The 27784-nt window shown below is 40.4% G+C and overlaps 1 protein-coding gene across 1 annotated transcript in view; it reads left to right on the top strand.

Moving 5' to 3' along the window:
- The window catches only part of PLB1 (phospholipase B1), a 177337-nt gene extending 149893 nt beyond the window's left edge, over positions 1-27444 (top strand). Inside the window, exons 52-57 of the mRNA XM_027850366.1 lie at positions 4631-4719; positions 4936-5014; positions 8983-9087; positions 9630-9725; positions 23951-24025; positions 26987-27444. Coding sequence (XP_027706167.1) covers positions 4631-4719; positions 4936-5014; positions 8983-9087; positions 9630-9725; positions 23951-24025; positions 26987-27190 — 648 coding nt within the window. The 3' untranslated portion in view covers positions 27191-27444. The remainder of the gene's footprint in view (positions 1-4630; positions 4720-4935; positions 5015-8982; positions 9088-9629; positions 9726-23950; positions 24026-26986) is intronic.
- The last annotated feature ends 340 nt before the right edge of the window (positions 27445-27784 follow it).

The following is a 27784-nucleotide window of genomic DNA, read 5'->3' as shown; positions in this document are numbered from 1 at the left end:
TCCTATTAAACATATATTCACATTAGTCATGTTGTAAAAAAGAATTAGAACCAGAAGAAAGAAGAAACAAAACAAAATAGAAGAGAAAAAAAAAAGAGCAAATAGCATGCTTCAATCTTCATTCCAACTCCATAGTTCTTTCTCTGGATGTGGATAGCATTTTCCAGTATGAGACCTGGAGATATCTTAGATCCTTGCATTGCTGAAAAGAGCTAAGTCTATCGAAGTTAGTCATCGCACAATGTGGCTGTTATTGTGTATAATGTTCTCCTGGTTCTGCTCACTTCACTTAGCATCAGTCCATACAAGTCAGAAAGACTCAATTTTTAATGCTACCAAAAAAGCATCTCTTCCACATGGCCCTACCGATTTTACATTTCACCATTTTAATTTCATTTTACTATAAAGGAAATATGAAATGGGCAGATCTAGAGACATCTCCATCCCAAATGTTGAAATGGACTATTGGTGCCCGATCTGTGGTAGAACTTTCTGAGCTCATATTGGTCTGATCAGCCGCAGTCAAACACACTGTACCTTGACCTCAACATCATGATGTCATTTGATCTTCTTCGAGTACAAAGGATACACTGTTAACATCTACTGCAATAGGTAGATGCAATATCTTAAAACTCCCAATATGTGCATTTTTTTTATTGCAAGAGAAATTGCATTTTTTCCAGTGTCATGATTGACTGTCATTATTCCCTGGTATGTAACTTGACTCTTCATCTATTTTGACTTCTTACTGCCTCCATAGAATTAATTGTCAATCCACCTTGAGTCCCCATAAAATAGCTGATCTCTTTTGTTCATGCTGTACTCTTTTAATCCCAATCTTTCATCCCCCCAACACATATACATCTGAACCCTGGAGCCCCACCCAACCCAGTAGAATGTAAGCTCCCTGAGAAGCATTATTGTTTCATTCTTTGTCTTGTATCCCTGGTGCCTAGCACAGTACCTGGCACATAGAAGGCGTTTAATAAACATTTATTGAATTGAATCCTAATTACTAATTCCCTCTTTGCACATGTAACCTCTCCTCAACTTTGGTAGAGACATTTTTCATAGAAGGAGAATATTTACTCCCCTAGTATCTACTGACCTAAATAGTTCCCTGACCATGCTAGGCTCAAGGGATGTGATGAAACAATTCAAAGAAATAACCCCACTCTTCTACTGTGACTCATTTGTTTTAAGTGAACTAGTCACTTTTTACATGGGGAAAAAAAAACCTATGAGTCAGCTACAAATCCCTAAAATCAGCTTTATGGGCCTACAAGGGACCTAATTTTGTCAGCTGATTTGCCATGAACTTCAAGGCTTGAAACCCAGTTTTCCAGATTAAATGACTGGGTTTAGTGACCTACTTCAAGGCAGCCCCTGCAGAAGAGCCCCATATACAAGCCTAGTCTTGGCCCTTGTCAAGTAGGTGGTGATTATCTTCTGGTCCTTTCCATCTCCAGTTTCAGCATCCTTCAACTTGAGATGTCCTTTCTCCTAGGCAGTGCCCCAACTCTGGACCTATCTTTCCACCCTATTTAAATTGACCAACACAGGGCTGTCCTAAAATGAGATCTAATAAAATAATTCAAAATAAAGAGCACAAATTCTTGAGACCTAGCATAATAAGGTTGTTTGCATATGTGAGTTATGAGCTCAGAAATCTACCCTCTAATAGAAAAATGTTAATCATCAATGATGACAGAAGATATGGGTGAGGTGGAAAGGGAGATGTTTGCAGGCATTCATCATATCATTATGTATGCCTGTATAGTTGGCCTTGCATACATTGCAATTAAGAGTCATTCTTCTAAATCCATTTCAACTCTAATCATATGCCACCCCAACCACCACCTCCATCTTAGTGGATTCCTAAGGAATGGAACAGAGCATGAAACTGGTGCCCTCCTGTCTGTCTTCTAGCCTGCCTATCACGTTGGCCAGCCAACACTGCTTTAACCTGCACCTTAGAAAAGCTCACTATTGGGGGCAGCTAGGTGGTACAATGGATAGAGCACCAGCCCTGGATTCAGGAGGACCTGAGTTCAAATGTGGCCTCAGACACAAACATTTACTAGTTGTGTGATCCTGGACAAGTCACTTAACCCCATGGCCTAGCCAAGAAAAACAAAAGAAAAGCTCACTGTTTTTTTTTTCTATAGAAAGTACCTTCTTGTTATTTTCATGTAATTTCCAAATTAGATATGTAGACCCATCTCATTTTTAGAATATCTGACTTTTTTCCAGCTGAATTTTCCATGTCCAGCAGAAAACAATGATGATGTACTTACTTTATTTGCCAAAATTAATTTGAGAAGATGCTTTTGAAGTCATGGACAGTGAGCTAGCTACAATTCGACAGGTCAGTAGAGGATAGTTGAGGGATTTTTGCCTTGTTTTAATAGAACAACCTACACCCCTAAAAACAATAGTCATCCAAATTATTTTATTTGATGAAACAACAATATTGCATACCCTTATCTATTTTCCTCGACAGAAAACACATGACAACTGGAAAGAGCCCCCCCAGAGGGGCCTGGGTTCAGAAACTGTGTCTGACACAACCTATGTGATCTTAGGCAAATCACTTAACCTCCATAGACTTCAGTATCTTCGTATGTAAATTGAGGGGGTTGCTGGTCGGGAGAGTGATTATAATCCCAGCTACTAGAAGGCCAAGGTTAGAGGATTGCCTGTATATTCAGGAGTTATGAGCTACAATGGGCTAAGCCAGTTTGTTGTCTGCACTCATTCTATTACCAACATGGTAAACGCTTGGAGTTGGGGTCCAACAAACTGCCTAAGGAGGCACAAATCAGCCCAAGTTAGAACAGATCAAAGTTCCTTGTACCATCAATAGTGGGATTGGGCTTGTAAGTGGCCACTATACTTTCAGACTGGGCAAGATAAGAAAAACCAGTCTCAAAAACAAGTTAAATTAAATTTTTAAAAGTGAGGGGATTGGACTGAAGGGTTTCTGAGGTCCCTTCAAACTCTAACTCTGTGATCCCATGATTCATGGTCAGCATGTTGAAATGGATAGAAGGCTGGACTTGAGGACAGGAAGATCTAGGTTCAAATCCTCCCTCTGATACTTAACTGTGTGATAATGGGCAAGTCACTTAACCATGAGCTTTTATTTCCTCCTCTATAAATTATCAATAATAATAATAATAATATCTGTAATATCCGCCTCATGAGCTTGCTGTGAGGCTCAAATTTTTAAAATGCATCAGAAACACTTGGCCAATGTAAAAGCATGATCTGTGTGTCAGCTACCACAAAATTAGTTATGGATTTTTTTGTGTGTTTTAACTATTTTAGTCATAGATGGGGATTTTAAAAATACTTCTTTCAGCCAAATCAACATGAACTATTTAAAATATTGGGTTTTGCAAGTGACTCAATCTTCACCTCCCTCTTCCTTTTTAAAAGTTACATGAATATGTTATTTCAAATATTATATGAATAGAAAATAGACTCACTGTTAGGTAGTGAAAATAGTCCTGGACCCAGAGTCAGAAGACTGCTCTGAATCTGACTCTGCCATTTCTCAATCCATTGATCAGCAAGCTTTTACTAAATACGTACTTTGCCTTAAAGAGCTTACATTATGTTAGGGGGGCAACATGTTACACATGAGCAAATACAGGATATGGGTGAAATAAATCCACAGTGATGGTGGGGGGCATGAACAACTATGGAAGAAGCCCCTGAAAGAAGATAGAATTTGAGCCACACCTAGAGGGAATCTAGAGGTTCCAGATGGAATGCTGAGCCACACCTAGAGGGAATCTAGAGGTTCCAGATGGAATGCTGCAATCAGCCTTGCAAAGATAGATGGAAGCCATACTAGGAAGGGGTTCAAATGATCAACAGAGGAGTTTGTATTTTAATCTAAAGACAATGAGGAAACATTGAAATTTCTTAAGTAGACGGTGACACGGTAAGAACTGTGTTAGAGGACTATCTTGGAAGGTGTGGGAGGTGGATGAGTTATGGAAGAGATTAGCCATGTGATCATGGGTAAATTATGGAAATACTGTGAGCCTTGGTTCCCTTATCTAGAAAGTAGGGATAATGCTAATTGTACTGCCTACCTCACTAGGGTGTTATAAGAAAAATACTTTGTGTATTATAAAATACTATATAAATGTGAGCTATTATTATTATTAGACTTAATTTCATGAATAGTTGTGTCTTTGCACAGAGGGGTGTTTTGCTGCTATTGAAAAATAACTATTTAATAATCTCATTTAAAATGTTTTACATCAATATTTTCATTTTCTTTGAAAAACTTATTTTTTTTAAAACCGAACATCCCTATAGTTGCTATTCTGCCTCCCATTAAAATTATTACACAGTAAAAAGAACACCTAACTTGGGAGTCCAGCAACTCATTTTGGCAGGAGCTAACTGTGTGACTTTGAGCCTTAGTTTCTTCATCTATAACATAAAGAGTTTTACTAAATGACCTCTAAGATTCCTTCAGCTCTAAATCTATGATTCCATGATCTCCAAGATCCTTTCCAGTTCTCAAATTCTGTGATTCCGTAAGATTCTTTCCCCATTCCTCTTGCCATTCTTGGAGAATCAACAGAGCCCATTCTTGTATCTCCTACAGCTGCCTCGAACCTTCATCAACGTGGTAGAAATTATGGAGTTGGTCAGTCTACGCCAGATAAAAGGGGAAAAATGTGAAGTGACGACTGAGTACGTGGCCAAACATACCATCAGCAAGTCCCTAAACTAGTAGAGTTCAGGGGAAAGTGGGACAGGAAACCGTCTGGGGAGGAGTGTGGTAGAAATCGGCATCTTCTTTATGGTGGAGATATCAGCCTCTTGAGTGAGACAAAGCCAGGCTGGGGACCAGCTAACCTGGACTTGGGTTTGGTGGAACTCTTTATCTCAGGGCTTCTTACTCCACAGATCCATTTGCCCTTGCTTTGGACGTTCCCTGGATAATTCTGAATTGCAAGAAATGAAGAACATTAATAGAGAATTCCAGGTAAGCTTCCAAACTTTTCTTTCACTGTTTTTTCCCTTTTCCCTGTCCCAGGAATGAATAGTTCCTTAATCATATGAGGAAAGACCCAAGTTATCTGTCCAAGAAATATTTTTGAGAGCAGACCCATCCTTAAGGCAGCATGAAAGGATAAGTGCTGAGTCTGGAGTCGGGGGACCCGGTGAGAATTCTAGGACAGCTCTTTGTCAGTCCTGTGAAATTCTGAACAAATGACTTAACCTCTCTGGGCCTCCGTCCCGTCTAATGTAAAGTAAATCCTTAATAAAAGAATTTGTTCTGTAAAACTTGGACTCAGTCAAAAGACTACATCCAAGGACTTAGAAGGCCACATGTGACCTTGAGGCTGCAGGTTCCCCACCCCTGGACTAGAAGATCTCCAAGGTTCTTTTCAGCTCTGAAACTTTGATTCTAGCAAGGGTGAGGCCTGGCCAATGCTACTACACATATGTCCCTACACCCATCAGGTGAAACCTGGTTAAAGTGGCAGATTTTTTAAAGGTAATCATACTCCCCTTTTCAATCATTGCTCCCCCGATCTAAATAATTAATTAATTAATCTTCCTAGGTACTTGGTATATAAGTTGTATATGTTGCAAAGGAAAGTAGCAGGGTACAGTGAACAGGGAGCCTGCCTCTGAGTTAGGAACACCTGGTTCCGGCCCCACCTTTGACAGACACATGCATCCTGACAGTGAACTCTGCAGGGCTTCCTCCTGGAAGAACAGCAGTTGCTGCTATGCATCAGCAGAGGGAGTTTCCTCCCTGGGGAGTAGTTACCTATACCAATGGATCGCATATCTGGAACAAATATATGTGTATGTATGTATATGTTAATTACTAATTATGTTATAATTAGATAGTTTATTAGTAATTAAAGATAACCTATTTATGTTGACATAATATGTGCATATATAACATATTGTTATTACATATACATATATATTTATATGCTTATCTGTTGACATGTTTTTTTCTCCAGTGGAATATAAGCTCCTTTGAGGGCAAAGACTTTTTTCATATTTATCTTTGTAAATCCAACATTTAAAGTGTTGAACTTGGAGACAGGAAGATATGAATCCAAATGCTGCCTCAGATACTTACCAACTGTGTGACCCTGGGAAAGTCATTTAACTGCTCTCAGGCTCAGGTTCCTCATCTGTAAAATGGGGATAATAATAAGAACCTACCTCACAAAGATTTTGTGAAGATCAAATGATTTAATACAGAGGTATCAAACATATGCCCAACAGGCCACTGCCAACTATGGCCAGAATGAGATTAAAATGTAATTGGGAAATATTTAACAAAGTAAATAAATATAATTAAACATAGATAATGTTACTATGTGGTTTTCGATATCAATATGTAGCCCACAGGGATCCTTATATATGGTTTAGTGGGCCCTGTTTCTATTTGAGTTTGACACCACTGATGTAATGTATAGAGAGAATTTTGCAAACCTTAAACACTATTTAAATGTTAGCCTTTATGATGAAGATGACTGTGGAATGGATGGAATGAATGGAAAGAGAGGACACAAAGATGTCATGGAAAGATACTACATACATAGCCTGAAAAGTGTACAGGGGAAATGGTGGGGGTAGCCAGCCTATCTCCATCCCTCACTCCCTTTTCTTGCTTACTGCCTTAATAGAAGTCTCAGGTATTTAGGGCACCAGCTGGTAGCAGCTGCTCCTTCCCAGTCTGCTGACTGCCTGTAGCTCCAGCCCAGACTTACTCCCCTCAAAGCAGAGAGGCCAGTGATGGTCCTGATGGAGTGAATAACATTAGTTGCCAGCACGAACCCAGGATGATACAGCAGTTAAATCTCTATCTCATTCAGCACCCCCTACCCCATGGTTCTTCTCTCACAGAGAGACGTGGGCAAGGAATAGATATTCATGTTACTGCTAGTACTTGGGCCTTTTAAAAAAAAAAATTATTTATTATTTTGAACTTAACAAATATTAGCAAAGTCTAACATTTCAGCATATAAATAGAAAACTGTATTCAAAACTGTGAACTTCTATTATGTATAGTTTTAAAATTGCATATTAAATTTAACATGCTAGAACAAATCCTGCCCTGCTATGCCCCCTTCTGAACTTTCTTCTGCTCTTTTGTGTGTTTTAAAATGTTTCCTTGATGCACTTTTCTTACATCACTTTCACTATCCCACAACTCCCCTCCTTTCAAATAAAAGATCTCTTGTGACCAATAATTATGAAACAAAACACAAAATCAACAAATTGACTATGTCTATAAATATATGTCTCTTACTACACCTCTGGTCCATCACCCCTCTGTGAAGATATTGGATGGGAGGAGGCGGAATGTTTCATCACTAAAACGTCTTTCAAAGTTGTTTTCTTTTCTTTTACATTATTGTGATCATCATGTAAATTGTTTTCCTGGTTCTGCTCACTTCACTCCATGAATTCATTGAAGTCTTCCAAGGTTGCTTTGAATCTGTTAGATTCATTATTTCTTTTTTTGTGAGGCAATTGGGGCTGTGACTTGCTCAGAGTCACACAGCTAGTGAATGAGTGCTATGTGTCTGAGGCCAAATTTGAACTCAGGTCCTCCTGACTCCAGGGCCAGTGATCTATCTACTGCGCCACCTAGCTGCCCCTAGATTCATTATTTCTAACAGGGAAATAACAATAACAGCGACAATAAAAGACAGCATTTACATAGCACTTTAAGGTTTACAAAGCAATTTACATATGTAATTTCATTTTGTCCTCAAAACAACTTTCTAAGGCAAAAGCCATTATTATCTCCATTTTACAGATGAGGTTGACAGAGGTTAAATGACGCGCTCAGGGTCACACAGCTGGTAAACCATTTGAGGCAGGATTTAAATTTGTTCAGGCACTCTTCAATTGATGAATACACCCACCCCATTTCCCATTATTTACTGCAGTACAATGTATAACACTGTCATAAATATTTTTGTGCATATGGTTCCTTTCCCTCTCTTTTTTGACATCTTTGAATATATGCCTAACAGTGGTACTGCTTGGTCAAAGAGTATGTATGTTTTAGGAGTATAGCTACAACTTAGGCAGCATTTGAACTCAGATCTTCCTGTTTCTCAGTTCAACACTTTAAATGTTGGGTTTACAAAGATAAATATGAAAAACAGAAGATATCAATAAAATTCTATCTTTTAAAAAAGATCAAGGGTCACCATTTACGCATACAACCAGGTCAGCTGTACAGACCCGATTCATGGGATGGAAACCACAGCCCTTCTGCCCTTGAATATTACCTTTGCCCTTACTTGCCGAGGGTACATTGATAGTTGCTTCAGTCAGCAAGCATTTATTCAGTACTGTACCTGCTGTATGCAGTCAGCACTGAGGATGCAATTCAAAAAGTCTGACCAGTCCCTGCCCTCAAGGAGCTTACATTCTACTAGGGGAAGGTAACAAATCACAGAAAAATAAATGCTCCCACAGAAAAATACACTGGTGGGGGGGAGGTGAGGGGCACTAACAACGAGGAGAATCAGGAAAGGCTCCTGGTAGGAGGTGGGGCTCCAGCTGAGCCTTGAAAGAAGCTAAGGTGGGAAAGGCAGCTAGGTAGCGAAGTGAATAGAGCATTTGCCCTGGATTCAGGAGGACCTGAGTTTAAATCTGGCCTCAGACATATAACATTTACTAGCTGTGTGACCCTGGACAAGTCACTTAACCCCATTGCCTAGCCAAGCCACCAAAAAAAAAAAAGAAAGAAAGAAAGAAGCTAAGGGTTCCTAGAGGTGGAAGTGAGGAGGAAGGGTATTCCAGGCACAGGCAGCAGCCCGATCCAAGTTTTGCAGTAAAAGAACCTCTGACCAATCAGCTATTAGCAAGCAGAGCTCCCAAGTGATTGGCAGCAGACTTCAGGAAGATTCAGGGGGCCACGGAAGGTAGCTGACATCTGGGGCCTCTTTTCCGCACTCCCAGAGTGGCAGCTCAATGATCACCTACAGTTACCAATACACGGAGCGGGAGGACTTCGCTGTGGTGGTGCAGCCATTCTTTCAAAACACTGTGGTCCCATTTGATGATGTAAGTTGGGGGCTTTTCGGGGGTGGAGGGAGGTAACCTTGTTCAGGTGCATTATGTCACATGGGACTCTGTTCTCCAAAGAGTCCTCTCCTGACTGTGAAGTTAGATGTGAGTACAGATTTTTCTGAATTGACGTCCCCAAGCTTCTCTGCAGGGTTGGAGATGATGATGGGAGGGATTTGGTGCAGGGGAAATCTTTAGTGGAGGAGCTACCTAGCCAAACTCTTAGTGGTTATTTGGTTTGGTTAGACTTAAACCATTACCCAAATGGTTGGTCCCTCTCCAGGTAAAAGTGTAGAAGGACAGGAAGGAAGGACCCAAGTGGTATGCAAATGGTCAGCATGCAGACCAACGTATTAAAAGAAAAACTTCAAAAACCCACGTTTATTCTGCTTTATCTAAGCATGCATGGGTTGATGGTTAAATTGCTTGGGCAGATCTTTCTCAGCTTCAAAGCTTGAACAGGTGAATAGGACGAATGCCCATTTCACGTAGAGACTTCTCTCTTTCCTGGAAGATAATTCCATTGTGTTTGCTCACAGAAAGGAAACCCAGACCTGAGCTTCTTCTCTGTGGATTGTTTCCACTTCTCTGAGAGGGGACACGCAGAGATGGCCATCGCCCTCTGGAACAACATGGTAAGGGATGGGGGTGGGGGGGGGGGATGGTCCAGCTTCACCGTGAACAGCTCCATGTTGAGAACGCTTTCCAGTGCCCACAACACTCCCTTTCCCTCAGGGCAGCTTGGGGGAGGGGGGGGGGAGACTTTCTTTCCAAAAGCTTAATTTGATTCTAGAGCTAAGACTATTTGTCCCGAAGGTTTGTTTATTTAAAATACGATAGCTCCACATTGGCAGCAGAGGCATCTGGGAAGTGTAGTTTTCCCAGGCAGAAGGAATCACTGAAGGATGGAGCTTCTGGAAGCCAGGAAACTTTGGAGCTTGGAAGAAACGGAGAGGCCCCAGGGCTTCTCCTTCCCACAAGACTCCTTCGTTACATGATCTTTCAGTCTCTATTACCACCTGGGAAAACTACATATCCCAACAGCCTCTGCTTCTGATACAGGGCTACAATGCTATGGGGCCCAAGTCTACCTTTCCACAAGGCAAGCCTGAGCATACCCCTGGTAAGATCAATTCCTTTCCATTCTTTCTTTAAACACTCACATTTCAAAACAGCTGAACAAAAGCAGCAAGTTTTCAAGTCCACGCCCTTCTTCCTTTACTTTTCTTCTTACCTGCCTCCTTTTAAAAACTCTCTTTTTATTCCCTTTAATACCCTTATTTACCCTCAGCAATCTCTTTTGTTGGCATTGACAGGAAAGTAGAGATCCACCTTCTCCGTATTACATCATAACACTGTGCTTCTGCTGGGCTCTTAATTCTTTGCACCTTCTATGAGGAGATTGGGGGAGAAAAAAGGAAAGTATCATAAATCACAGAGTATATGCATACAGTGCTCTCATATTCTTTTCATCTCATAGAATTTTGTATTTTTTTTGTAGTTAGTCTAATTTATATTATCATTATGTGTACATATCTTTTCATCTTTGTTAGATTATAAACTCTTTGAGGACAGGGATCATTTAAAAAAAATTTTATATCCTTCACAGTGTAGTATAGTAGATAGAATATTAGTCTTATAATCAGGGAGGCCTAGGTTTATATTCCACCTCTGACTACCTTATTAGCTATATAACCATGAGCAAGTCACAATTTCTCTGAGTCTCAAGTATTATCAACTCTAAAATGGGGATAATATTTCTGGCATTTAAAGCTTTTTTTTTTTACCTTACTTAATATTCCTAGCATTTAATAACTGTTCTTATATAACTGACTAACTCTTTATAATCTGACTCCTGTATTTCCATTCTTATTCTTTACCCCCCTGCATGCACACTGTGGTGTAGTCAAACTGGCCTTCTTACTGTTCTTCTAATAGTATTTTTCACGTCTTGATGTTGGCCAACCTACATGCTGAGAAAATACTCTCCACCTCTTGGAATCCCCTATTTCCTTCAAGTTTCAGGGAACCTTTCCTGAGCCCCCTAGCTGCTTGTGACTATTTATCTGAGGTTATCTTGTATATACATATATATGTATATGTGTATGTGTATGTGTGTATATGTATATATGTATAAATCTTGTGGCTCTATGTTATATAGCCCTTGAAAGCTCTGAGTAGCCCCATATCAACTCCCATTCCTACTGACAAATCAAGTTCCTAGAGCCGAGGGCTCTACCCCAGATGAGAGATTCTCTAATATCATTGGCTGAAGCCCACATTCCTGTGTACTCTCCCTTCCCACAAATATTACCAGTTGAGAATCACTTAGTCACCCCTCCTTAAGTAGCTTTTAGAGAAGGGCATTTACTAATTTACAATAAGAAAATTTAGAAAAAAATCTTAAACCTACAAACTGCTGTGTCTGTGAATATAACTATCTCCAACAAGTACACACAGAGTTCATGGAAAAGTAGGTTCAAACTTAAAGAGACCACGTGGCAAAAGAATGACTCACCACACCTTGCTGTTAGAAATCCTTTTTTCCCATTCATGGAGTACTCGGGAATTTCTCTGTAAGTGTAATAAACTTTTGAGCATCAGTCCTTGGCTCCCTATGCAGACACTGCCACCCGCTGATCTGGGAAGGAGGCTAGGACATCGGTTAGAAAGATGGGAGATCCAGAGTCTTATGTGCTCTTTGAAGTTTACATGGTCTATCCCTGCCTGAAAACAAGGCCTCTTCTCCCCAAGTGGTTCTCTCCCCAGAGATGTGCTGAAAAGCCACACTTGCTCCAATCTCTGAAAATCCTCCTTTCTCAACCTGGTTGACAATTTATAGATGATACCTGGAGTATGGCCAAGTTTTCTCAGCCAATCCAAACACAATTCTTGTGTAATCCATTCCAGTTGACTTCATTTAAGATTATGATTGATTGATTGAAACTTGTTGTCATCCAGTTAAGACATCAACACTAAAATTTGGTGAGGTAGTTTCAACCCCACCCTTACACTCTCCCTCCAGTTTTAATATTGCCATCCTCAGCAAATCTACTGGAATGTGTTTGGCAAAGATTAAATCTTGGCTATCTTTTTAGTGATTTGGGGATTCTCAGCACGTTGTTTTTGGATACCTTCCACAAAGGGGGCCATCTCCAGTCGTCCTGATCTATATATTACTACTGGACTCAGATAGCTCCAGAGGTAGAGAGTGAGGCTGGTGACTTTGCACAGCCCTCCCTCACTTAAATCAATTCACTTGCAAGTTATGGCATCACCTTCCCGATGCCATGGTCCTCTTAGAGAACGAAGGACAAGCAGCAGCAACAGTTACAACACCTTCCCTAGAGCCTTGTCACTAAGACGTCTCGGGAAAAGTCTGTGTGGTACAGTTCATAACCAAATCCAGTAATTCATATTCTCCCAGACTTCAAAATACGTAATGATATAATTAAACAAACCTTTACAAAGTTCTAATAGCTACCGACTGTATTGTTGCTTGCAAAAAGGCCCTTCCCCAATCCCAAACAATAAAGAAAAGGAAAAGAAAAATGTCTCCTCTCTCAAAGAGAAGAGCAGTCAGGTAGTGGATAGATTGCCAGGTTTGGAGTCAGGAAAACTCCTCTTCATGAGTTCAAATCCAGCCTTAGACACTTACTAGCTGTGTGACCCTAGACAAGTCCCTTTGCCTCAGTTTCCTTATCTGTAAAACGAGCTGGAGAAGGAAATGGCGAACCATTCCAGTATCTTTGCCAAGAAAACCCCACATTGGGTCATGAAGAGTCAGAAATGACTGAAACAACTGAACAACAAACTCAAAGGGAAAGCCTGATCTCTTACATATCACAAAATTGTTAGCGCATAGATCAAAATTGATACCAAGTAAAAATATGAAATAGTAGGCAGTTGAGATCATTCCAACCTGACTAATTTAAACAAGCCATCACCACCAAAAAATGGGAAGTGAATAAAAGAATAAATATTGACACAGACTATCACTGTTTCCCAGGAGATTTTTAGCAGATAATAAATCAATCACCACAGGGAGGAGATCAAAATAACCTAGAAACTGCCACAGTCAACAAACATTTACCTCTCTGCCAACCAAAAATATATGACAGCCAAAGGCAACACGTGCTTAGAATATAGACTTACTTATTTATAATTATTAATATCAAGAAAGGCATAAAACAATGAGACACATGCCCAGTAGAGATGTTTGTCACTATCATGAAAACTCCCCAGCACAAAGTACAAATTGGAAAACTTCCTTATAGATGGTCATGTCCTACATATGATCTTGTTTTCAGATAAAGATTATTCTGATTGCAACAAATCCTAGAACATTGCAGAGCCTACTAAATGAGATTTATAATCACTCAAAAGAGTCCATTCCAAGAAAAACTAAGTGGATGAAGAATACCTATCGTCCATACCATGCCAGTAGGATTGATAATTCATATCTCTAATCCATTTATACATAATATTGATCATAATTAGTATAATATAGGATAATAATAGTTAACATTTACATAGTGCTTACTATGTGCCAGGCACTGTGCTGAGCACTTTATAATTATTATCTCATTTGATTGTCACAACATTTGATCTTCCTTTATTTTCCCTGTTTTTTTTTATACGAAGAAACTGAAGCAAATAGAAGCTAAGTGACTTGTTTAGCATCACATAGCTAGTAAGTGTCTAAGGACAAATTTGAACTCAGTTCTTCATGACTTTTGGTCTGGTGCTTTATCCATTGCTCCACCTAGCTGCCCCACATATATATATGTACAGATACAGATATGGAGATTATATATATATATATATATTATATATGTAAAGAGAGATACACAATACATATACATATGTGTGTGTGTGTGTGTGTGTATATACATGTATATACATTATATGGGTGTGTATTGGAAAGAAACTGTGAGTGAACTGGGACCAGAACTGAATCAAAAGAAAGGAGTAGGATGGATTACCTTTGGGAAATTGCATAGTACTTTTAATGACCCCAAGATTCTCCCTAAAACAAAGGCCCATCTTTTTGACATCAACAGCCAATGCCATATGGTTGCATATCATGGAATATCCTTGACACTGAAAAATTAAAGCTGTGAGTCACCCAAACAACAGTGAAGGAGGAGGTGCATGGTAGATGTGAGCAAGCTGCATCATGTTCCCAAGGAGAAGTTGGGCAGGGAAAGTGTTATAAAGGATATCGTCAGAGAAATATATAACCAGAAATTGAGGTTGGCCATTCCTGCAGTGAAAGCAAGGAACAACTGATGGATAACCATCATGCTCCATTTGTGTTCACATAATTTTAAGAGGCGTAGTGGAAGGCCTCTAGCATGTCAGGTGATCCCCTTCTCCTCCCAGGGTGGACTGACAGGAGAACATGGTTCAGTCATACAAGATGAGACAATAGGAATGCACTGTGACCAGTATCGCTGAAGGGAATACCCATACTGATGAGATTTTGTATTCCTCCAAGTATTGAAAAGTGTCCTGAGCCTAGCAAAATGAATTGCACATAGTAAGCACTTAAGTGGTTTGGGGTTTGGGTTTGGTTTTTGTTTTTTTTATGTGTGTGTGTGTGTGTGTGTTTTAATGAATGAGTGAATGATGGAATGACTAGACTGAAGGCTTCACAAATATTTGGTTCATGGTCAACAACTGTGTGACTTCATGGACATTCTTATCTTCTCAATTTATTCACCTTCTTTGCTTTTATCTATTCCAATGGACATATCCCCTATGGGAATACTGGCTATAATTATGTAATGCTTTCTCCTGTTTTTCATAGGGCACATGATAACCCTTACACTTGTCTTCTCAAAATCACAAATAAAATCTCTTCCTTGTCCATAGCCTTCCTTTCATCTGGCCTCAGTGGTAAGCTGATCTTTTCACCTGTTGAGTACATCCCATCGTCTTTTCCCATAGCAACTAAGCAGTCTGCAACCTTATCTTTCCCTTTTAGTGTTTTCGGGTCTCATGGATGATGGTGATGCATGCCAGATGTTACTGTATCCCCACATCTGTCAGCCCAGTACTTCTGTCTCATAGTTTGCCTGGCTGACTCATAACACAGGCTTTCTCTTTGGCTTTACAATTGTGCCATCTCCAGCAGCCTTTTTGTGTGTGAATAAAACATCCACAGTGTGACATCAGCTGCAGCCCAAGAGCAGAGAAGCAAGATGTCATGAGAGAATGAATGGCAGGGCATCTGTATTCTTGACTCAGCTCAGCTACTAACAGGGGATTGTGGCCAAGGGCGAGTATTATCTCAGTCTGGCTTGATGGTGTTACCACAAAAATCAGCCTGCCCTGCACACTGCTTTTATCTAATTATTTCTTCCAAGGGGTATTATGATGTCATTTAAACATCATCCTACTTAGAAGACTGACGCCATTCTTTCAGCCCTGGGAGCCGAATTACCACCAGGACATCTCTGAGTCACCAACAGTTATGTTATCAGCAGCATTTTCATAATTCAATCCACTGGGTACTTAGCTTTCTCCCCTAAATCTGTTTTGGATGACCATTTCTGCTTCAACAACCAATTTTGTCTTCTTTCCTTTAAAGATGCTTTACCCTATTCTGTTCTTCCTTTCTTTCTCTTGGGAACTTAGGGAAATCAAAAGATTCAAGTACTAGAACAAGAAACACTTTTTTTTCCTCTCTTCCTTTCTTCCTCCTTCCAGTTACCTTCCCTGCTCCTTTCCCATCCATTGTATTTGGGGGGGGGGGGGGGGGGGAAGATTACATTGGTACTTTTAAAAAAAATAGTATTTTATTGGCCCCAATTACATGTAAAAACAATTTTTACCATTCTTTTTTTTTTAATTTTGAGTTCTAAATTCTACCTCTCCCTCCATTTCCTCCCCCCTCCCTGAGACGGCAAGCAATCTGATGTAGGTTAAACATGTGGAATCATTACATTGGTACTTAATTAACAATGCTATCATTTCCAATACCATGCTTTCCTTTCCCCCAGAATAAACTCAAAGATGTGTACTTAAGAAAAATAAACTGAAACACTCACTATATCTGGCAGCCTATGCCTCATTCTTCACCACTAACTCTGGAGTCAGGGGACTGGCTTCATTTCTGGTTCCAGTGTTCTTGGTTAACCTCTGAGGGCCTCAGTTTCCTTATCTGTAAAATGAGGAGGTAGGAATATGTATATGATCCTTTGGCCAACCTCTTTTCTAAGAGAGCTATATTTCATCAACAATTGTCTAGAGTCTCTATTTTTCATTGCTGCATCATTCATTCTTCTCTCATCTTCTATAGGATTTAGAGCAACAACCCTAGGGATCATCTATTCTGAACTTCTCATGCTACACCTCCCCATAAAGGTTAAGTAATTTGCCTAAGGTCACATACCAAGAATTGTACTCCCCATCTCTGTTTTTTCCACTCTTCTTTTGAGATTTGTCATCACAATAATATTTGACTGTAAAAAGCACTTAACATATATCGTCACCTTCAATCCTCACCACAACCCTTTGAGGTAAGCCTCAGATGTCCCAAGTGTGAGTGAGGTTGTCCTGGATATTTACTTCCTTGACTGGACAGTAACAACCAGGCTGACAATCCCCCTGCCTCAGAACCACATTTATTTCTCCATGCACAGGGAGAAGGAATTGGTGGTGTAACGATTGGATTCGGAGTCAGGAAATCTACTCTCCTATCCTGGATCTGAGATTTATGTGCTCTGTGGCCATGGGCACATTTTTAAACCTCTTGGTTTTCATCTAGAAAACTGAGATAATAATCCTGGCATTTTCACCTCGCTGGGCTTAGAGGTAGGCAGGGAAACTCTTTGTAAACTTCAAACTATTACGTTAGTGTGAGTTCTTCCATTATCTCCAGACCTGGTCCATCAAGGACCTTGTAGCACAGGGCTAGGACATAGCCTTTCTTTCACGAGAAGAATATATTCCCCCCACCCATTGTCTTACTTTTGGAAAAGAAAATAAAGCTGAATGTTTTCATTCAAGATCTGCCCAGAGATAACATGATGGAATCTTACAAACTACTTGGTGCTCTCTCCTTGCTCTTATTTCACCCCTCATACCCCTCCTGCTGAATGCCATATGCTTTATTTTTTTTAATTTTCTTTTCTATTTATTGTGACATTTTGAATTATAAGCTGTCTCCCTCCCTTCCTCCCAACCCTGCATTAGAAATGCCAACATTTGATATCGATATATGTGGAACCATATAATACATACTTCCATATATCAGTTCTTTCTCTAGAGGTGGATAGCATTTTCCTTCATAAGTTCTGTGTAGTTGATATGAATGATCATATTACTCAGAATGGCCTAGTGTCATTCACAAGTTACTCTTTGAATGATGTTGCTGTTACTATTTTTTTAATTTTATTTTTTTATTTTTAGGCAATTGGGGTTAAGTGACTTGCCCAGGGTCACACAGCTAGTGTCAAGTGTTTGGTCTGAGGCCGGATTTGAACTCAGGTCCTCCTGACTTCAGGGCCAGTGCTCTATCCACTGCGCCACCTAGCTGCCCCTTTTTTTGTTTTGTTTTGTTTTGTTTTGTTTTTTGGTGAGGCAATCGAAGTTAAGTGACTTGCCCAAGGTCACAGAGCTAGTGAGTATCATGTGTCTGAGGCTGGATTTGAACTCCAGGGCTGGTGCTCTATCCGCTGCGCCACCTAGCCGCCCCTTGCTGTTACTATTTACAGCATTCTCTTGATTTTGCTTGTTTCACTTTGCATTATTTTATGCAAATCTTTCCATGTTTTTCTAAAACCAACCAGCTCATCATTTCTCATAGCACAGTGGTATTCCATCACAAGCAAACACCACAACTTGTTTAGACAATGTCCAATTGATGGGAATTTCCCGTTCTTGGCCACCACAAAGAGAGCTGCTGTAAATATTTTGGAACATATAGGTTCTTTTCCTTTTTTCCTGTTCACCTTGGGAAATAGACCTAATAGTAGTATTGCTGGGTCAAAGAGTATACATAGTTCCGTAATCCTTGGACATAATTCCAAATTGCTCTCCAAAATGGATCATCACAGTTTCACCAACAGTGTATTAGTGACCCAATTTTTCCACATCCCCTCCAGCATTTGTCATTTTCTCTTCTATAATTTTAGCCAACCTGATAGGTATGAAATGATATCTCAGAGCTGTTTTTATGTGCATTTCTCTAATCAATAATGATTTAGAGCATTTTTATGTGACTGTATATAGTTTTGATTTCTTCCTCTAAAAATTGCCTGTTCATATCCTTTGACTGTTTATCAGTTGGGAAATGACTCATAGTCTTATAAAGTTGATACTATTCTCTATATACTTCAGATATGAGGCCTTTATCCGAGAAATTGGTCTTAAAATTTTTTCTCCAACTTTCTTCTTTCCTTCTAATCTTGGCTATATTGGTTTTATTTATACAAAACCTTTTCAGTTTAATGTAATCAGAATTATCCATTTTATATCCCACATTGCTCTCTATCTCTTATTTATCCATAAATTTTTCTCTTATTCATAAATCTTATAGGTAATATGTTCTATGCTCCTCTAATTAATTTATGATATTTCCCTTTATGTGTAGGTCATATCCATTTTGACCTTAACGTGGCAAATGGTACAAGACATTGGTCTATACCTAGTTTCTGCCAGACTGCTTTCTAGCTTTCCCAGTAATTTTTACCAAATAGTGAGTTCTTATCCCAGAAGTTTAGATATTTGTTTTTGTCGAACACAAGATTATTATAATCCTTTACCATTGTGTATTGTCCATCTACTCTATTCCATTGAACCACCATTCTTAGCCAGTAGCAGATACTTTTGATAATTTCTACCTTATAATGCAGTTTAAGATCTGAAACTGCTAAAGCTTCCTTTACATTTTTAAAAATTAATTCCTTTGATGTTCTTGACCTTTTCTTCTTCCAAATGAATTTTGTTATTATTTTTTCTACCTTGATAAAATAATTTTTGCTAGCTTAATTGGGATGGCACTAAGTAAGTAGATTAGTTTAGGTAGAAGCCATATCCTTTATAAGAGTTTCATAAAGCCAGAAAGAAACTTGATCTCTATCTAGCCCAAACACCTCATTTTACAGATAAAGAAACTAAGACCCAGAGAAATGAGGTTGTTTACTCAAGGTCAGGAAACTATTTGAAGGAAAAGATGGGACTATAGTAATAATGAGACCCTATGATGTAGGTATCACAGGCATTATTATCCTTATTTTACAGATGAGAAACTGAGGTGAAGAGGTTTAACTTGCCTATGGTCACACAGCTATTAAGTATCTGAGTCAAACTCAGGTTTCTTCTCACTCCATGTCCAGCATTTTCTCCACACTCCCTCTGTAAAAAACCAAGGTCTTCTAGATTCTCAGGCCTCTGGACACTTAGATTGATGATGTTGCCAATATGCCACATTTCTTTCTTTTTACAAAGCTAAAGTAACATCAAATTCCTTCATTCTAGAATAACCCAAATTTACCCCTTTAATTCATGTCTAATAATTATCATGCCAGTCTATAGCATCATTTCAATTATTGGTTTATGCTCCTGGTGTACCACAGTGTGGCAATGATGTATCAACTCTATCCTCTTCTCTTTAGAATCCAGTATAACTTCTGCCTTGTTAGTGGTCTGTGGCACAGTGGATAGAGCACTGGCTTTAAAGTCAGTGAGACCTAAGTTCTAGTATGACCTCAGATACTTACTAGCTATATGACCATGGGAAAGTCACTTAGTCTCAGTCTGCCATAGTCTCTTCATCTATATAATGGGGATACTAATAGCACCTACCTTGGAAGGTTATGCATACCCCTAAAACCATAGCTCACAACCCCACCCCCCCCACCTTACATTTAATAGTCATCCAGTAGACACAATTAGCTGGAAGCAGAAACATTTACTAAGGTGGGATAGTAAGATGAGAAGGTATAAAATATCCCCCTTCCATAAACCTGGGTTACACTCTCCCACAAATACACATGGCATCAGTGGGAAGAGTGAACAGAAACTTAGAGTACATACTCTATGCCAGGGATGTACTGGAGCTACCTTAAACCAGCTGATGGTTCAATTTTCAGGATAAGCATTTCACCTTGTAAATTATCAAACTCTACAGATTAGGGCTTGATTTATTGTTTTGTTGGTCATCTAGACTTAGGAAAGTGATGGAGGAAAGATTAATGATGCAGATTAAACTTTAAAGTATGTCATGCATATGTGTGTGTGTGTATTGGTCTATTGTGTGTGTGTGTACATATATGTGTGTGTGTGTGTGTATACACACACACACACACACACATAGATTCAGAAACTAATAACATGGTGATTCTTAAACATTTACCAGCACTCTGCTGGTATCCTTATGCTGTTCCCACTGGGCACAGTATCTCCGCTGCATGAATCATTCATTAATTCCTGGGCCTATTTCTCTCTATGGCTCAGCTACCAGGGCTAATTCTCCCTTGGATCCAAAGTTGGCTCTCTCCTCTACCACCACTAGAGAATCTGCTTTCTGCTTTGCCCTGCCAACAAGCTCAATTCTCTCTCTCTCTCTCTCTCTCTCTCTCTCTCTCTCTCTCTCTCTCTCTCTCTCTCTCTTTCTCTTCTCTCTTTCACCCCCTCCCTCCCTCCCTCCCTCCCTCCCTCCCTCCCTTCCTCCTCCTCCTTCTTCTTCTTCTTCTTTTCTCTCTCTCTCTCTCACCCCTTCCCTTCCTCCCTCCCTCTCTCCTCCATCATCATCATCATCATCTTCTTCTTTCTCTCTCTGTCTCTGTCTCTGTCTCTGTCTCTCTCACACACACACACACACACACACACACACACACACACACACCACTCCTGGATACAATGTCTTATTTTGAGAGAGTACCTCCACTTAAAGACTCCATGGTCATTGAAGCAGGGAAGGTGAGAAAATTCCCCTTTCCTTCACTGCTTCTCTCTGGCAAAGGTCACACTCCACAAAGCTCAACTAACTCTAGGGTTGGCAAGCTCAGGTTTTTTAAAGGTCACTATGGAAAATGGCCAGTCTTTGGCCAGTCAGCCAAAGCTTCCCTTCCAGTTCCATTAGGGAGACTTCTTTATAATTCAGAGAATAATAACATGGTGACAAAGTATCTTTGCACTCTATATAAAACATTAATACTTCAGTGGTTTTGTTTTCTGCACCTTTCTTTCTATGATTATATCCTGGTGGAAGGATAGCTTTAGGAAACTTACTTACATACTTACACTTATGATAAGATGTAATTTAAATATAGTTCAATGTAGAATCCTACACTTGGGTTAAAAAAAAAACAATTGTATTAAATACAAGATGGAAGAAATATAGCTAGAGGGGGTATGATAGGTGGCACAGTAGATAGAATGTTGGGTCATGAAGTCAGGAAGACTCATCTTCATGAGTTCAAATCTGGCCCAGACACTTACTAACTGTGTGACCTTAGGTAAGTCACTTAACCCTGTTTGCCTTAGTTCCTCATCTGTAAAATGAGCTGAAGAAGGAAATGGCAAACCACTCCAGTATCTCTACCAAGAAAAACCCAAATGGGGTCACAAAGAGTCAGACATGACTGAAAAATGACTGAATAACAATAACAAACAGTTCGTGTAAAAAAAAGTAAAGAAAAAGATCTGAGGTTTTAGGGAATTATAAAGTATGTTGTGTGGCTGCCAAAAACACTAATAAGGTCTTAAGGCTGCATTAAGAGAAATTGTTGTTGTCATTGTTGTTTGTCCTAAGAGAAATAGAATGTCCAGAAAAGAAGGGGGGGATGGTCTTGCTGAATCCTGCCCTGATCAAACCATAGCTGGGGTCAGTCCTAATCACACTTTAAGGACACTGACAACCTACAGTGAGTCCAGAGGAAGGCAACCAGGATGGTGGAAGAGCAGGAGACCATTCCATCCAAAGATTGGCTGAAGGAACTGGGAATGATTGGCCTGGAGAAGAGAAGAGTTGGGGGGGAGGGACACACAAAAGCCTCTTCAAGTATCTTAAAGGCTGTGATTTAGAACTGGAGTCAGACTTGTTTTTGGTTAAAAGTAAGGAAAAATTCCTCAATAGTTAGAACCATCCAGAAAAAGCAGCAGCTCACTCAGGAGGTAGTGAGGTCCCCTTCACTGGAGGTGCTCAAGTGGCGCCTACATGACTAATTGTTGGGGATCTTGTGAAAAAGTCTCAGGGTTAAGGTAGGGGGTGAACTACATGACCTCTGAAGTTCCTTCCAACTCTAAGACTCTATGTAGAGAAAAATCATATGAGGTTTGCCTGAGATGCCTACTTCAACTGGATTTGAGGAAAGGTAAATGGAAACAGATGGGAAAAGTGTTTTGAGGAAGTTTTTGTTTGTTGTTGTTGTTTTTTAAGGACCATACACACACATATATATATATATATATACACACATATATATACATATATATATATACACACACACACACATATATATATATATATATATATAAAGTGTGATCATTAAGTCCCTTAGCCCCTCACTAGAAGTAGTTGTCTAATACTGAACACTTCAAGGTGATAAGGAGCTGTTTCCCCCACTTTAAACACCGAGAAACTGAAGTACATCAAAGCTCCATCAGCATAGTTCTCTCACCGCAATCATCAACATCAGCAATAATCATTTCTTAAGCTATATAGCCCTAGCTAGTCTGTTCTTCATGGTCCCTCTGTCCCCTCTGAGTGCTTTCCCCCATTCTCCACCCCCTCCCCCACTGCCTTGAGGTTATGTCTCTATAATAATAATAACTCACTTTTAAGATTTAAATTTCACTGTTATCTTTTACATTACCATCATTTCCAATTATAGCTTTCTTCTCACCCACACCATCAAACTATCTCTTGTAATGAAAAAGGAAGAGAAAAGAAAAACAGTTTAGTAAAACTCACCCACACATCAACCAAGTCTGACAGTATGTGAACTGTTCCAAAGCCACAGTCCCCACATCTGCAAAGGCAGGAGGGAATTGCATTTCCTCATTTCTTCTCTGAAGACAGGATTGGTCATTATAATTACACAGCATTCAGTTTCATCATTTTCATCATTGGGTTGTTCTTTTTTTGTTTTTTTACATTGCTTTAGTCACTCTGCATCAGTTTATAGAAGACTTCTCCAAGCTTCTCTGAAGTCTTCATATTTATCATTTTTTAGAACTCAGCAATATACCATTACATTCACATGTCAAATGGATAGGCAGCTATTTTATTCCCAGTTCATTGCTACCCCCCCCCCACACACATACACACACACACACACACACACACACACAATTAAAACATTGCTGTGGATATTTTTATAACTCACTTTATATAACATTTTTCTTGCAACAATGCTGTGAAGTAATTAATGCCAGTGTGATTTCTCCATTTTGAAGATGAGGACATTGAAGTCCAGAGAGAATACATGATTTCCCTAGTTACTTAGTGGTAGAACCAGGTTTTGAACCCATGTCTTCTGATTCCAAGACCAGTCTACCACCGTCTGACCCACAGGAGAAAAATCTGCTTCTCTCTGAGAGGGTCAAAACAAAGCAGGGAAGTGACTTTTATTCCTCCACCACCACACTGAAAGTGACTCCTCACACTTACTATTTTCATGTAAGGATGATGTGGAGTTGATGGACTGGTTTCCAGGAATTCTCTCAAAATGTAAGAGTTTGAGTGTTAGGTTGTATTGAGTTCCTCTAATGTTTCTGCCAGTCCATCAACTTCTTCCCACTCTATCAGAGGCTGAAAAAAAGAATGTGTGGCGGGCCTCTGAGTCGGGCAGCTCTGTGGGTAAGTGGAGTCAGTAGGATCCACTTTCTTTGTGCTCTGTTTCAGTTGGAACCAGTGGGCCAGAAGCAGACCTACAATAACTTTACCTACAGCCGGACAAAAGTCAAGTGTCCAACCTCTGTAAGTAAAAGTCCATCCAGCTCTCATCCCCCACATTCCACCTCCCTGTGTAACATCATCTTTCTTTACTATCTGTACAGAAGGGAAGGGCTTTCAGTTCCAAGTGACCAAAGGCTCTTTGGTTAGACTCTTGATAAACTATAATGCAGACCCTCTTAACCTCGGTCCAGAAATTTTAAAAAAAAATTTTTTATTAACTGTATTAAATCATAATTAATTGCCTTTGTAACCCCATGTACTTTATTTTGTTCATTTTAAAACATTATTCTGAGAAGAGGTTTCTAGGTTTTCCTAGACTGCCAAAGAGGTCCCCATCTCAAAAAAAAAAAAAAAAAAGGTTAACACTCTCTGCTACAGGCTATCCTCTATATCCCTAGCACCTACATGTCAGGCCTCATGTCAAGGCCTGACACATAGTAAGGCTTAATAGATGTTTGTTGATTGATTGATGGGTTGAGCATGAGCAAAGTCGTCACCTAGAGCTTCCACTCTCAAACCTTGAGAAGTTTCAGTAGCTATGTTGAATTCTAGAGTTGAGGGAATGGAATAGCCGCTGGTAGCAGAGGCGCATGGACCTTTGGCTGAGCTCCCTTGGAATCACCCACCTCTGGTCACCTTCGCTGTCAGCATGTTCCACCTTCCCCATTAGAGCCTCTGTTTCCCCACACTTTCAGAGGAGGGAGTCAAGAAGAGGCAATACTTTTAATGCACTTTAAAAGGAGAGTCTGAATGGAAAGTACTTAGAGATTCCAAGGCAAAGAGGTTTGTTACTGATGATCTCATGGGTGAGGCGGGAGGGAAAGAGAGCAAGGAAATAAAGAATGCTCTTCCCCCAAACTCCTAGTGCTACTTCCTGCAGTCCTGGGATTTCACTGAGGGAAGGTTGAATATGAAGAACCTAGCCAGACTAGGATTTATTATAGGATCATAGATTAACCCTGGGAGGGACCTTAGACATCATCTAGTCTCATCTTCTCAAATTATTGCTGAGGAAGCTAAGGCAGACAGAGAGGAAGTGACTTGCTCAGGGTCACACATTTAGTGACTGTGTGAGGCAGAATTTGAACTCAGGTCCTCCTGACTCAAACCCAGCATTCTATCCACTATACCATGCTGCTGTCCCTGAGCCATCACACACCACCCCCCCATCCACACCCACACACACTCACCCCCCCACACACACACACCTACACACACCTACCACCATTACCACGTCCATCCCTGGAAGCTCTCCTTACTCCAAACCTTGGCTGACCAGCTCTGTTTTTTCTTACTTAAGGCCTTAAGTATCTGCAGCAAAGAGGACTGGAGGGACTCAGTTTCCTTATCTGTAAAATGAGATTGGATTAAATATTCTCTATGGTTCCTTCCAGAAGGTGTGGATGAGATAGGGCATGTGGGAATGAGGGCCTACTTGTCTCTCTTTTCTCCCCTGAGGAGATTAGAAGTAAACTAATTTATCACCACCACTCCCCCAAGGGGAAAAAAAAAACACATCATAGGTTACAAATAGCTACTGAAACTTCCTGGGGCCACAGGGTGAAAAGGCTAAGCTTCCTGTAGTTTAACTGAAGCATTTGGAAAGAAGCGTCATGAAGAAGAAATGCTGGTGGACCCTCATGAACCACTAACTGCTTCCAGGAGCAGCTAACGGTGACCAGTAAAGCAGCATCCAACAGGTGGTCCAGAGATACACAGCTGGGATTCTGTCGTCCACCTTACTTAATTGTCCTCCTCTTCCATCCTCCCTTCCCTAATCTTTCCCCTCCTCACCTGATTTGACCTTGGGCAAGTCACTTGACTTCACTGGGCCTCAGTTTCCTCTTCTGTAAAATGAGGTTAGCCTAGATGGCCTCTCAATCCCTTCCAGTTCTAAATCTTCTGATTCTGTGATCATCACTCTTATCCGGCCAACCAAGTGAGTGTCCCCAGAGCAGGCACGTAGCTGGAGATCAGTGTTTTTACTCCTTAGATATTCAGGGAGCAGAGTTACCAAGAAGAGGGTCAAAAGGAGAATTATATTTGTGGGATAAGAAGGCCACCTCCACTCCCAATCTCCTCCTATCTTCAGGGTCTTTATCTCCAGTTTTATAACTTACTTCAATTCAATATTTACTAAGCACTTACTATTTCAGCTGGGCTGTATCAAACATCTTCCCTAGTCTACTTTGATCTTTGGGCATGAATGAATGAATGAATGAAAAAAAGCACTTATTAAGCATGCACTATGTACAAAGCATTGTGCAAAATGCTGGAGATACAAATAGAAAAAGAAGACAAAATCACTGAGCTCAAAGAGCAGGGAGAGAACACAAGTATGAGATTTTGGCTGCAAGGCTGATGTCAGTCTGGTTGATAACACCATAATGGTTTCTGGTATTAAATCACTTGATGGTGTTAGGACCTTTTCTGGGTGTTCAATAGCCATGACTGCTGAGGAGACAGGGGCTATAGCATCTACAGAGGCTGGAGATTCAACCTCTTGCCAGGTCAGATCTCCAAAAGGGTTGTTCCCTTAGATGATGGTCAGGCTGGAATTAGGGTCAGTGGTCAGGTGTATAGGATGCTGCTGCTCATGGGACTTGGGTGGGGGGTGGTCAGAGTCCTAGGCTATCTCCACCTGAGTCTAATAGAGAAGGTGTTGGTCAAGGGGATGGTATGGATTTGGGCTGCCTGCCCTAAGCCATTCCGTATCTCTCCCTCAGGACATCTTGGGTTCCAATCAAACTGGCTTGCCTGTCCCTTTCTTGATATGTAGATGTTCTCTCCCCAGGGTAGATTATAAGCTTATTTAAGGGAAGGACTTTCCATTTTGCTTCTCTAGGCTCAGTGTTTTAGCCCAGTGGTTGGCACAGAGCTCTCAATAAATGCTTTTTGATTAAACAAATGTTAATCGATTGATCGATAGCTATTCTTGTGAACTCCTAATCCTCTGAACCCTACTATATGCTCATTTTACAGGATAACCCCTACTTCCATACCTTGAGGAATAGTGGGCTGTTTCGACAGGAAGCCGACGAGTCCTCCAAGGTCCCCTACTGGGCCGTGCTGCTGGCTGCTGTTGCCAGCTTCGTGGCTGGTGTGGTGTTGGTGATGGTGTGGAGGCCCAGGAGATGCTCCAGAAGGGAAGAGCGCCCTATAAACCTTGTGTCCAGAGGTTTTTAAGCATCAGCTCCCACGGGAACTACCTTATATCAAACTCCTCCCCCCAAGGCACTCCCCCAGGGTTCTCTCTACCTCAGCCAGCCCTTGCCAACATCCAGATCATTAATTTCAATGTCTGGTGACCACTGGAATCCTCACGGAACAGCATCAGCATTCTGGGGCTAGGTCTCCTGAAATCACTTTGCAAGCCATTTAAAATCGAAGACTAATATTTTTAAAATAAAGGCAAAAAAGCCTCCCTACTCTTAGATTAACCTGATATAGAGCCTTGAATGAATGAAAAACATTTATTAAGCACTTTCTATGTGCCAAGAATGGTGCTAAGTGCTGGGGATATAAACAAAAATGCAAAATAGTTCCTGACCTTAGGGAACTTACATTTTAGTAGGGGGAACCAACACATTTAAAGGAGTGATGGCCAAGGAAGGTCTGAGAATTCACAGGGACGATGAATGGAGTCATACAGGAATCAATTGACATGCCCTCTCAAGGAGTTATGGTAGTGTTCATTTGATTGTTCTTCCCAGAACAATAGGTAGAAAGCAGGAAAGATGGAAAGGGTAGAGTAGGACAGGAGTCATAATGGGCAGGTGG

The sequence above is a fragment of the Vombatus ursinus genome, unplaced genomic scaffold (genome assembly GCF_900497805.2).
Source record: "Vombatus ursinus unplaced genomic scaffold, bare-nosed wombat genome assembly UNPS02009062.1, whole genome shotgun sequence".
Classification (NCBI taxonomy): Eukaryota; Metazoa; Chordata; class Mammalia; order Diprotodontia; family Vombatidae; genus Vombatus; species Vombatus ursinus.
Note: the sequence above shows the minus strand (reverse complement) of the source record. Positions and strands in the feature narration are given on the sequence as shown.